The 12886-nt window shown below is 36.8% G+C and overlaps 1 protein-coding gene across 2 annotated transcripts in view; it reads left to right on the top strand.

The window, feature by feature from the left end:
• CHD7 (chromodomain helicase DNA binding protein 7) overlaps window positions 1-12886 on the top strand; it is a 204508-nt gene that overhangs the window by 128658 nt on the left and 62964 nt on the right. For both annotated transcript variants that reach the window (XM_067553721.1, XM_067553722.1), the window contains exons 4-5: window positions 7517-7652; window positions 12370-12507. In XM_067553721.1, the coding sequence (XP_067409822.1) occupies window positions 7517-7652; window positions 12370-12507 (274 nt within the window). The remainder of the gene's footprint in view (window positions 1-7516; window positions 7653-12369; window positions 12508-12886) is intronic.

Below are 12886 nucleotides of genomic sequence, written 5' to 3'. Positions count from 1 at the left end.
TAAGAATGAAAGGTTCTTCAGCGGGACAGCAGAGCCCCAATGCTTATTTAAGAATCTGTATAAACTGGCAGGGTGAAATAAATGTTATCCTGTAAAGGCTTTATTAGCCTTCCAGGACAGTATAGTTGAACCTACTTATAATGTTACAAAATGTATTGTATATATGCTATGTTTCAGATTGTCAGAATGAATTGATGGGTTTATACATACAGTAGTTTAATTTTCATTTATATGTTCCTTGAATCTAGGCAGTGGACTAAACAGCTTTCCCACAGTATCCTTTTGAAACTAGAGTACTGTGTCAGCTAAATGAAAAGGTTAATTGTTTGCATAGGGACAGGATATTTTGTGAGGGGACAAGATATTCATAGTTTTTTTGGTTTTTGTGGGTTTGTTTTTTTTAAAGGCCACAAAATGAGGGACTATTATAATTATCCAGTTCAACCTCTCAGCGTAAACCAGGCATTTCTGCACCAAGAGCTGAAAGAGATGAGATTTATTCAAAAAACACTTCTTTCTGCAAAACTTTTCAACTAGATGCTATGAATATAGTTTCTATGGACAGTCTTTCAGAATTTAATAATGATTAATGAACCAAGGTCAGAAAGAATTTGGCTCCAAAATATATATGTAGGTTTCTATGCATTCGGATTGACATCAGGCCTCAAAATGCGACAACATATAACCAAGGCTGATGAGTCTGCAGGTCACTCAAGCCAAGTCATGGGACCTCACTCTGGGGACGGGAGTATTTTCTCCTTTCAGGGAACAAAGAGCTGCTCTCTTGCATGCCCGAGAGGGGGGGCGTGCGCGGAGGTGGGTAGAAGGGGGATTTTATTTTATTTTCTCCTCCCTTTGCAGTATCGTTACAATTGGAAGGGTGAATTTTGCAATACCTCTTATAGCTGCAAAGTGCTGTTCTTTCTGCTGTTTGGGAAACATGTATATGGGAGCATGAACAACCCTCTCACCCCACTGGGTAGGACTTTTAAGAAAAAGTGTACTTGCCCAGTCACAGCCTTGATTCTCCATTGCCACATGTACTTCTCAAGTCCAGATTCACCTCAGTCTGTCTGCTTTGATAGCTTCAGTATCTGTATGTCTATATGTAGAGGACCCTGCTGACTTAGTGGAGGTAGTACATTGCTAAGGAATATAACTTCTGTGGAAGACATTTGCCTGTTTTTGCTAGGCAATGCCACAAATTGGAAAATCTGTCCAGTAACATTGGTAATTGAATCAAGGTTTTAAGTGAATCAACAGACTAAACCATTAATCTGTTGAAGCTACAGTGCTTCAGCTGGTCAGAGGAATCTTAAGTGATGCATCTTGATCTTACTATACTGCTACCCCACTAAGAAGGAAATAACATCACAATAGCAGAGATGAATAAAATATATGCACTTAATGTAAATTCTGAGCAGCATAGCATAATTACGTAAATCGAATATGGTGATGTGGTGTTTTGGCTATGTTAGTTTTGGCTATGTTTTGTTAGTTTTGGCTATGTTAGTACTCGTATTATGTAGCTTGCTTCTAGGCATTGGCAGTGGCAGTTTTGTGTTTGGAAAGTGTTGGGTAATACTGGTTACTTTCAACCTCGAATAAACTAACCTGATGAGATTATATGAAAAACCATGTTCTTAGGGGGTGCAATAAGAGTTTGAAATGAGAGAAAATTCAGAGAAGATCGGAAGTGTTTGCCTACATATATGGCATGGCATTTCAATTAATTAAATTCAGTTGGAAAAGGGTAGCCCCTTTTACTGGATCAGTCAAAATATATCATTATATAGATAGTACACAAAGGGAGAGACAGAAACTACCACTGAAGTTAAAGAATGAAAACATAAATTGAATTCAGTTATAAATTGGGCAAAATACACGAAAGTAGCAGATTATTCAAATCAATATGCATATTTTTATTAAAACAGCATGTCAGAATTAACTAGCCATGTAATCCTATTATTGACCATGTAAGTATAGAAAAATCTTGGAAACTCCCCTTCTCCTTTCTTTGGAGTAAGCCTTGAAGAAATGTGTAAGCTGCCTGGTTGAGATACACCGTAATCACATGGTGAATAAACCGATGAATATCAGAAGTAGTTGATATTTTTAGTGCTTGTGTGAAATACATTTCCAGTGGCATCACAGAAATATAGGAAACTTCAAAATACTTTGAAAGTAATCTTCACTGTACCATTGATACTTTTGGGATGCAAGTCATGCACTAGGATGGCATGGTTTAACTTCTTGTAGCAGCTAGCCTGGCCCTAAAAACAACAGGAAAAAGATACGCAGAAATGGCAGCTGGAGGAAATTCAGATAAAACAAACAAACCACTGTCTCAAAAGAAATCAGTTCAAAATCACAGTAGCCATATAATAATTCTGAGAGAGTGCAAAATTATGAGCCCTGAGTACAGATAAAAGAGAGGATCCTGAAACATTCTTTCACCAAATTAACTATCTGTGTACCAAGGATTATGTGGGTCACTGAAGTCTGCAAGTTTTCCTTTTAGTAACTTGGGCTATCAAGCGGAAAATAAATTTGTTCATCCCTACTGCCATTTCTTCTATTAGTTATTTTAACTGAATATAAAACATCTGAAAAGCTTCAGGTTTTTCTTGAAGTTTTTACAAAAGTTTCTCTACATCCCAGGCTGTACAGAAATTTTGTGGGGGAGAGGGAGTAGTAAATTTTGTCCGTGTCTACAGGAAAACTTCCATTAATTTTGAGGAAGATAGGGAAATGGGAAATGTGCACTTATGAAATACCCAGCATCTGCTCCCATGCAGCTCTCCTCCAAGCAGTCACTTAAGGCTCAGTCTACATTACGTATGAGAGTCAGATGACTAGGTTACTACGTGGTTGCTTCTGTGACCCAGTTATAGCATACTTCTAGTATGGGTGGACTTTAACCTAGACCCAAGGCTTTAGCACAGTTATGGAACACAGTAGGGGCTCATTCATAAACAGTATCTTGAGCAGGGCATGGGATAGGCAGGTTGTAACAAAGCCCCCTGACTCAGTTATATTTGTATTGCAAATCTGTCCTGTGCAATGGACACAGTTTAGTTTGGGTGGTTTTGTGTTTTAAAGCCTACTTTATACTTGTTATCAAGAGGACTACACCTAAGCAGGGGGCCATAGCAAAGATGATGGAGTCTAGGGCAGCATCCATCTTGGTGAATAAAAGGAACCATTGGGTTTTTCACACTCTGAACTCTTGTCTTTTGTATCACCTCAACTAGTGAGCATTTACTAAATATTGAATTCTCACTTACTGCCTTCTGGGGTCAAGTGCTACTCTCCTTCCTGTGGTCCAAAGCTTCTGGGGTGGTGTGGTGGTAATGCAACATTCTCTCACCTATAGAGGACAGAAGCAGACTCTTCTTTCCCATCTCCACCAAAAATGAGGATCATTCATCCCTGCAGGGCACCCTCCTTCCTGTTCTGCTTGAAGCACATAATCAGAGCACCAGTCACAAGACTCATCCACTTTCCTTGAGAATGTCAGCTTGAAGTGCCTCGGGTCGGCATGCTGCTCCCCTACTCTATTGTCAGGTAGACTGGGGAACAGAGCTCAACGGTGCTTGCTAAATTAAGAACTAGTTGACCTTGCTCTCAGTGCTTTGGAGCCTGCCACACTGGTTTTTATGATAATTTCAGATCACATGATTCAGCCATCTCCGTTTGTGATGCTTTGACCTGACTCTTCTGGTAGCGGTTTATCATCTGACTGACAAAAAGCACTATTTTGTTGGGATGCATATAGTCTTCAATTTGAGTCACTCTTTTTTCTTCCCTCACCCTCATTATCCCCTTTATTATGGTCCTCCCTTGCCATTCTGATGTTTGTGCTACTAGTGATTTTCTTTGGGACAGTAAGCTCTCTTGTTCTAAAGGGATAAGAAGGTGTAACAGGAAGTTAGTATTGGATACCCGGATTGCAAATCATGTGATCTGAAATGATGCCTGGTGATGTGTATGCTTTAAATAAAAGGGCTATTTTTAACAGTAATTTTGTTTGTTTGGGTTTTTTTTATATTTAAATTGTGCCAGGCTGATGCATTCTGTTTGGTGCCTGGAACCATTTGGCCTCTGAAGTCTTGTGCCTGTGACCTAAATATACGCAAGTTGTCTGTCATCTTGAATTTGTTCCAAAAATTTAGGAAATACCATCAAGTATATATTCATATTTAATACAGGCACCTAAGGTGGCAAAGTCAGTGTTTAACTATCTAACATAGGTTTTAGATACCTAAATTTGTATTTAGGCATCTAACTTTAGTCACCTACATCTAAAAATTGGTCCCTAAATATCCGAACTATGTAAACTCTGAATGGGGTGTGTTTTTTTACTAGCAAGTGGATTTAGGTAGTTAAGAGCAAAGCACGGTTGTAAAGGATCCACTTAGCAGTTTATGAACATTACACCTGCTTTGTGAAACATGAAGAGGAAAGCAAGACTGACAGCTTCAGGAAGTTTTTGTTCAGACCCAACAGGTGTAGTCTCCTCCCAGTGGGCCTACAGCTTACTAGGAAGGATGAAAATCCTCATGCAGTTCAGAGACTGGGCCTTGTTGCTTTTGTAGTTTGTCTCACCCTTTCTCTTCTAAATGATGTCGTGGATAAAACCATTATTTTTTAAAAAAAAATTTAAAATATTAAACAAAGGAATCTGCAGTTTACTTGTTGATTTAAAGACAAATGTAGGACTCATAGAAAATTTGCTGCAGTTGAAGCAATTTAGATGATTCTTCCCGCCCCCCCATGTGAATAGTACTTTCATATGTACCTGCTTTCAGCAGACATTGCATGAGAATGATTTGAAATCTTGTCCAAATTACTTGGTGCATATCTCTGTTACTAAGAGAGACTTGGGGGCGTTGAAGCACGGCTTGTATATGTAGGTCATAAAAGGCACATATGAAGGTGTTTAGCTCACACCCTCTACTGTTACTAAGAGGTTAAGGTCTAACAGAGTTTAGAGAGAAATCTTTGTGTAGTTAAATCTGCTACAAGTACCTCATTTGGCTGCCTGTTTTGTCTGAATCTTCTTATGTGATAAGCACTTGGAGATGCTGTATGACTTGAACAATTGTGGACATTCCATAGAGCATTCTTAAGAAGGGCAGAGACAGAATCATTAGCACTTTCTTGTTTTTCAGCAAATTGATATTTTATCAAACCTGGGCTTTGCTGTTCTTCAGGACATTAAACCTGTTATTCATATGTGATAGTGCACCCAGGGCACAGTAACTACTACTAAATTAAATTGTATGCTTTGCTCTGATTTATAGAGGTCACCAGTGAAAAGCACTAGCCTGTCAACTTATTTTACCTGGCAATGGTTCAACTCTCTGACAAGCTCACCTTTGATTTAAACAAATTTGAGAAATATGTAAAGTTTTGGAAGCAGTTTTGCACTGATTTGATAAAAGAAACCACAAAACGCTGCAGCGCAGGTGTTGAGAATGTTTGAAAGCTGATTGAGAGAAGCAGATGGCTTTAGTCAGTGGCATCCAGCCAAAAGAGCAGGTGCTGGTCATGTGACCACTGGTTACCAGGGTAATCTGATTGCTCTTGGCGTGCAGATGAAAGGAAAGGGGCCCAGTGTTCAGCTGTAGTATTGTATAATTTGTGGCAGTTAGAGCGGAAATAAATGCTGGAAATGGAGCCTCATAGTAGGGGAGACTTCTGTCCATGTGTAGCATGCACACTAGGACGGTTGGAAGGGGAACTGTTGTATAGATTATTTTTTTAATGATTTGTTTTATGTGGCTCTTTCAGTGGTACCAAACCCTTTAAAACATTGTCAGAATTTGAGCTATTTTTGAAAGCTAAGCTACATTACTGTGCCCTAGAATTTTGTTATAATTAAGTTGTGTTTTTAAAACTCTCAATATATTAATGTGTAAACACACACAAAAAAATCTCTTGTGAACATTGTTTTTAAATATATAACCATGTTACAAAACAGGAAAAATACATCCTAGATGTCCTTAAAACCAAAATGTGGCATAACTGTGTTTGTATGATTTGTCTTATAACCCTCAATATATAAATATGCTCTCATTTGATAAATGAATAAAACAAATCTTCTCAAATTTGAGTTTCTTATTAGAAGTTAGTGTTGGAAAATTACTAAGTTTTTTTTCCAGCCAGTATTCCTGATATGCAATTATGAATTTAAATAAATAGAACCTGTTAAAAAGTTCTTGAAATAATGTCAGCCTCTTTCAATTTTTCACTTGACAAATCTGCATTGTGTTTAAATGTTTCAGCACAAATGTTAGCCACTCTTTTAAAAGCAATCATCTGTCCACCTGCAACAGACATGGAGGGGAAGAGCACATATATAAAAAATACAAACCTACCTAAAACTTCAAAAATTGAGGGCATATTTAAAATTGTTCATAAATTTCTCCCCCTCAATCTAATATTTTTGTGTTGTTTAAGAATTTGACCTACATAATGTTCAAAATCCCCTAGTATTTAATTTGAAGATGGAGATTTTGAGTTATATTTTCTAAAGTATGTAGTTCCTTTAAATTAAGTTCATATGCACAGACAATGTTAAAAACAATGAGAAGATTATGCAAAATATCCAAGTCCTAGAAGTTTGAATCAATTAAAAAAATAAACAAATAAAAAATCCACAAATTTTCCCCCCTCCATCACATTAGTGTGATGTAGTTGTAGCTTTTCTCATGAGTCTTGAGTTACTGGTGTTCATTTTATTTTATTTTATTTTATTTAGTAAAAAAGTATTGGAGAATTTGGGCAGAGTGTGAAGGGGCAGGTTAAGAAAAAATCAATTTGGCTACCATGGTTAATTACAAACATGGTCAGGTCAAGTGAAATGTAATCAATCCCTGCTGCCTACATTGACCATACCTACAAATTATGGTTGCACTAATTGACTGGGCATGTCTGACCTGAGACTTGAAATGAAAACTGTCCTGCCTCAGTTTCCTTGTAAATCCCATGAAACTACAGAATAAAAAGGATGATTTGCTTATTCAATTCAATATTTTGATAAATTCCTCCTTTGGCTCTGCTCAGCTCATTATTCTCCATACTTTCATGGCAACAAAAGTGAACATAGTGATTATACATTCACTTTTCCTCAGAATTACCTTAGAGCTCAACTACTGTTTGGAATTCTCAAAGATACTGAAGTAGAAGTCCAGTTTTCAGCTTAAGCTTTCATTTGAGTCTCTTGTCAAATATGCCAGTCAGTCCATCCAAGATTAAGTGCAGACCACATCAGCAGCTTGACCTTGGCAAAGGGAAGTGAGGTGTCATGCTAAAAAGGTCAAAGGAAAGTGTATAAAAATAACATATAGGTCACTGACATTTTAAAGATTTATTTAGCTCCTGAAATAAAGCAAAGTGATTAGAGTAACAAAATAACTAGGGATAAACATGCCTTCATAGTTCAATGTATAGTATATTATTGTTTGTTTTTTTCTGACTCGAACACTAATCAACGATATTTATGTTTTAGTAACAAGAAACCAGATTCAGAAACTACTGCAGTGAAGAAAAAGGTCAACAAGGGAAAGGAAGGTTCTGAAAACTCAGATCTAGAAAAAACACCACCACCATCTCCTCACGAAGATGATGATGACCCAGGTGTTCAGGTAATGCCATTATTCTGACATTGAAGATCCAATTATTTAGCGCCTGGTAACTATATAGCTATATATATCTATCGCTCTCTCTATATATAATATGTATAAAATATAAACCATGACTCCATCTTTATTAGAGAGATGCTTTTAAGATATTTTGTTTGTTGGCTAAAATAGTATATCAAGAAAGGTAAGAATCTGAGATTTCGGTGTGTTAAAATGGTGTGTTGAAAGAAACTTGTTTGTAACTTGGTTTTACTGGTTTGCCGTTTGAATATATTCAAACAAGTTTCACTTTCCTTCACCTCTGTCACTCTACTGTATTCTGATGCTGGCTTTCTTAGTGTAGCTGTATTACTAGTAGTCTTTATGTAGTCCAGCCTAGAGGGCTTTTGTTTGTTTTTTTGCATTTACTTCTTGGTGGTCCCTTTAGGTCAAGCATGAAGCATGGCAGAGCAGGGTGGGGAAATTTTTATTGCTACAGCTTGTGCTATACCTGTCCCATGGATAAATAAAGGGCTTCCATCTGTAGGTCCGTCAGTCGTAAACTTCAGGAGTGTTGAATTCCCTTGTTGTTTGGAAGGAGGCTGGCAAGAGGTGGTGTTAGTGCATGGCACAGTTAGTCTTCTCTTTCATCAAGGTTTTCAATAAAAGTTATAGAATTTATTATAATAAAACTTAGAAACTCTAACAGTATACTAGTTGAAAAACAAATGGAAACAACCCAAACCACTACTCGTCTCTTTCCCTCTGTCCATTCCCTTTTTTTGTGGCACTCCTTAGTAGCTATGACATCTCAGAATAATGCATTCTGGAGCAGAAGAGTGGATACAAGCAGCATGGCCGTAAGAACATCTAAAGGGATGCGTTTTTAATTACGTGCCCAGTGTCCCTCTTAGCCTGGTTAATGGGAGAATTCAGCACATATTGCTGATGTCAAGTTTGTTTCATTTACTAGAGGGTGCAGTTTTTTGCAAGTCAGCTTAAAAATATTGTGTTAGTATTTTCAATTTGAGACTTAATTGGACAAAAACTTTCTGATCCAATCTGAGACAGACATAAGAATGTTAATCTAAACATCTCTCTCTCTCGCTCTCTCAATAATTAATGTAAAACAATTAGCTTTTTTCATCATTGGTAATAAGATTTATCACTTAAATATTTAACTTTTTCATTTGTGCTCCTAAAGTTTTATACTTTTGAAATTCTTGGGTTTTGTATCTTTACATGGTTAAAGGAGGACATAGGTATATCAGACACGTTAGGACATTCAGAATTAATGTTCTTGCATAAATTTTACTTTTTTCTGTCACACACATGCTTTTTAACAAGAATTTTCATTACATCATCCCCAGTCTATACAGAGTAATACAAATAGTTGCATATGCATATTTCGTTTAGAGACCATATGAAGCTTATATCTAAAACTAGAAATGTTTTCTGACTCTTAGAATTGAACCCTCAGTGAGATTTGAAAGGTATAAATGTGTAGCTTTTTATATTGCTACATAATGCTCTTAATTAGAGGAAAAAAGTGTAGTCTGTGTTTCTGCTTTACTGTCACATTGTAGTGTGTTGTGATGTTATACTGTAAGTATTATCACAATGAAAAATAACTACAGATCTGTAGTTTTTATTCAAAGTCTAACAGCAGCTCTAATTATCCATCTTGCCACCTCCAAACCAAGTAATTAATGAGTAAAATGTTAAATTGAAAGCACACAAATACACACATGGTTTCAGGCAAGACTACATAAAAATTGAAAAGCCTCATGTGGACATTACAGGAAACAGGAAGCTAACTACGTAAATAAACATAAAATGCAGGATTATTGTTAGTTGTTCAGCATCCTTTTCATTAAGGAAATGCAAGAAGAGATTTTGGCACCCCAGAAATAGTAGCAAGTACTACTTACTTAGCTAAAAGAAAATTCAATTTTACCATTCATGGTTATGGAGATCAAGGTGTGAAATTGCCATGTAGTAGCTGTTTTCAAATACCCAACTATTGCCTTTATATTGCAGTTTAAGGAAAGTTCCCCTAACTTATTTCTTCCAAGATCTAAGTATATAGTTACAAAATCTTGTCTAAGGAATGTTGTAAACTCAGACTTGATTCAAAATCTAAATTTTGAATCGAAAACCTAGCAGAAGGTAGTATTTTATATGTATATATAGATCTATCCAGATATAAAATAGCTGTAGCTCCATCTGTACAGATCTAAAGATATATAAATATGGATAGTAATGTATACATGTATTGAGCCAGTCACATACACTTGTATTTAGCACTGTAGGTGTGCATGGTGCTTTTTAAAGTAAAAGCACAGTATATATACCCCAAAGAGCTTAAAATCCAAATTGGTTTCATGAGATGATAAGGAAAGAGACAAGTGGGAGAGAGAGAGAGTCATACGTGGCTTGTTAGGTGGTACATTCATAGTTTTAGTCTTTAGTTTATCATTTAACTTTTTATTTATTGTGTAAAGGGAATTGGAGGATTGATGTTTGAGGGACTGTGAAAAGGTAGATTTCTATTATTTTTTGTACATTCCAATGGAGAGTTATTGTTTTTATAAATATTCCATTTCACTGTTTGCATCCTGAACATTACAGCACTGAAGACCAAAATGAAAATTACTATGAACAAAATTGTAATTATTTCATATGATTTTTCAGCCACCAAGCTGAGAAATGTAAAAAAGTAACTAGTGTAAATACTGAAGCGTAAATTGGAATTTTCAGGTTGTGATTACTAAGAATCTTAAGGTATTAACAACAAAGGTAATATGTCGTCTTTATTTTTGAGGTGGCAATTTTCCTCAACTACTGTAAAAGTATCATGTTAATTTTTAAAATGTATAAATTGCCACACACTAATGATTAGTTGAAAAAGTTGAGGATTTTTGTTGTAGAAAGTGGGGGTTAAGTAGTGATTGTTTAAAAATAAATAAATTCCAAATTCTGCAGTAGATATTCATTTATAGGATATTTACTGTAGTCTGTATCTCCTTTCTCCCCAGACATATATTTGAATTAACTTCTGTAATGTAAGCATATTATTTAGGTTGCAAAGTGGAAAAACTCAAAACTTAAATGTCATATTTATGGGTGTCTGTGCAACCTTAATTCTGCCCTCTTGTGGGACCAGCATGTGTGCTAAATAAGGCAGGAGTCATCTGGAAAATGCAGTATGTGACCATGTAGCTAAATGTTTCTCATAATGCACACATCCAAAAGAAGAACTGATATTGCACTGAAAACTGTAAATCTGCTGTTTTCTAACTTTTGAGTGTTAGACTTAGCAACTGGAATGTTTCTACCATGTTCTAAATGTTTTTTTGTTTATTTTTTAGATATATGTAATTTCTTAGTCATCTTTTAAAGAAAAAAAGGTGAAAAGAAACTTTTGTACAACTGTAACAACTCATCATGCATTCTCCATAGGGTCTGAATCCTGAATTTTTAGTACTACAGCGTAGAGTAGTAGCACAGGACTGACTACGTTACCTGGCACGAACAGAAGTGGGTTATCCTGGAGGAGTAGGGAATAGGCTGTTGACAGTATTTGCTGGGTCTGGGGAGTGGTTGGACGGAGATTGGGCCAACTCTCTCTCCTCCATTCGGGAGGTGTTTGTGTGTGGGGGGGGTGGACCTCTTACCCCATGCGGTGCCCTCAGAAGGTCCTGTTTAAGCCATGTGCCAGGTCAGTGGAGGGACTGAGGAACTTTACCTGGCTTCCCCCTTCTACTCCAATACAGCTACCATGGCAACTCCTAGGTGTTGCCAGCACAGTGAGGGGGTTGCAGGTAGAGCTGCTATTGCTTCTTTGGCAGCAGTGATAATCATGTTCAGTTATTTTGGCATGCTGCTAAAATTCTCCTGAAGGATGAAAGTGAGAGAAGGGAAATGGTGACTTTTTTCCTGAAGTTTGTGTATCCACAAAACCTGAATAGAATTTCATGGGACAAGCAGAAAACACATCTAGCTCCCCCCCCCCACCTCCCGCTCCGACCTTTGTCCCTACCAAATTTCAAAGGCTGCCTGAAAACAGTGGAGATCTTGGAAATTCTCAAGCATCTTTTATAAAAGGTGTGAGGCAACCTAAATATAGGGGGTCACTACCAGCTCTCCCTGGAATGACTATACAGTCCAAAAAGCACGTATGACTAAAGTAAAGTGTCAGTACATTTTTATTTGGAGTTAAGGAAAATATTGCACTACACATTTGCAAGCCTCTATTTTCAAAAGAGAATTTTGTTTTTAAAACCTTTGAACCAAGAGCTTAATTCTGCGAAGTGCAGAGGCCCTCAGCTTGCATTGAAATAATGACTATGAGGCCCTTGATGAGTGCACTCATCTTCATCCATGACTATATGCATACTAAGTCTGAAACTCTCGGAAGAAAACTAAGGAAAAGTCACCTTTTTTGCATATGAGCTATGCAAACAGCTAAATATTAAAAGAGAAGTAAAATAAAACACCTTTCCAGTTCAGAAACAAGCATGAGAAATTTTAGTCTTAAAATATCTTTTTTGCAAAAATTACAAGCGACTAAAAAGTTTAGAATGAAAATACCACCTTAATTTGCATTATCACTACCAGGATGCTGTCATTACAGTTTTCACACACTGGACTACTTTTTAAAAAGCAAAGATGCTTCTTTCTTATTTATTCTGTACTCACCTTTTGTTTCTTACAAAGAATATCAATGATCTCTTTTTAGAAGAGACGATCCAGCAGGCAAGTTAAGAGAAAACGTTACACAGAAGACTTGGAGTTCAAGATTTCAGATGAGGAGGCTGATGATGCGGATGCTGCTGGAAGAGACTCTCCTTCAAATACTTCTCAGTCAGAGCTACAGGTCAGTTCATATTCCAAACACGGATGGACTGGAAATGTAATAGCAACCTAGGTATTTAAAATGTTTGCCTCTTTAGTGAGGGCTTTTCATCTTAGGTTGGCTCAGTGTGCAAAAGGAAATTAGTTGTTTAGGTTCTTAAAGGCTATATTCATTCATGGGGTTTTTTTTTTTTACAAGCCTACAATATGTAATTTGACACAATTCGGTGAAATTAACAGTCTCTGCTAAGGAGAAGCCTAAAACTAGACGGCAAGGAAACTGAATTTACCTCTGTGAGTTTAGTGGTCTGGCTTCTATGACTTTAATAAACCACTCAAGCTTGTCTCCTGCTGCTAGGCACCATAAGAACCCCTTTATGAAATTACTGCCTTGTAGTACC

This window comes from Emydura macquarii, unplaced genomic scaffold (genome assembly GCF_026122565.2).
Source record: "Emydura macquarii macquarii isolate MOO-44397 ecotype Brisbane River unplaced genomic scaffold, CSIRO-AGI_Emac_v2 contig_1477, whole genome shotgun sequence".
NCBI lineage: Eukaryota > Metazoa > Chordata > Testudines > Chelidae > Emydura > Emydura macquarii.
Note: the sequence above shows the minus strand (reverse complement) of the source record. Positions and strands in the feature narration are given on the sequence as shown.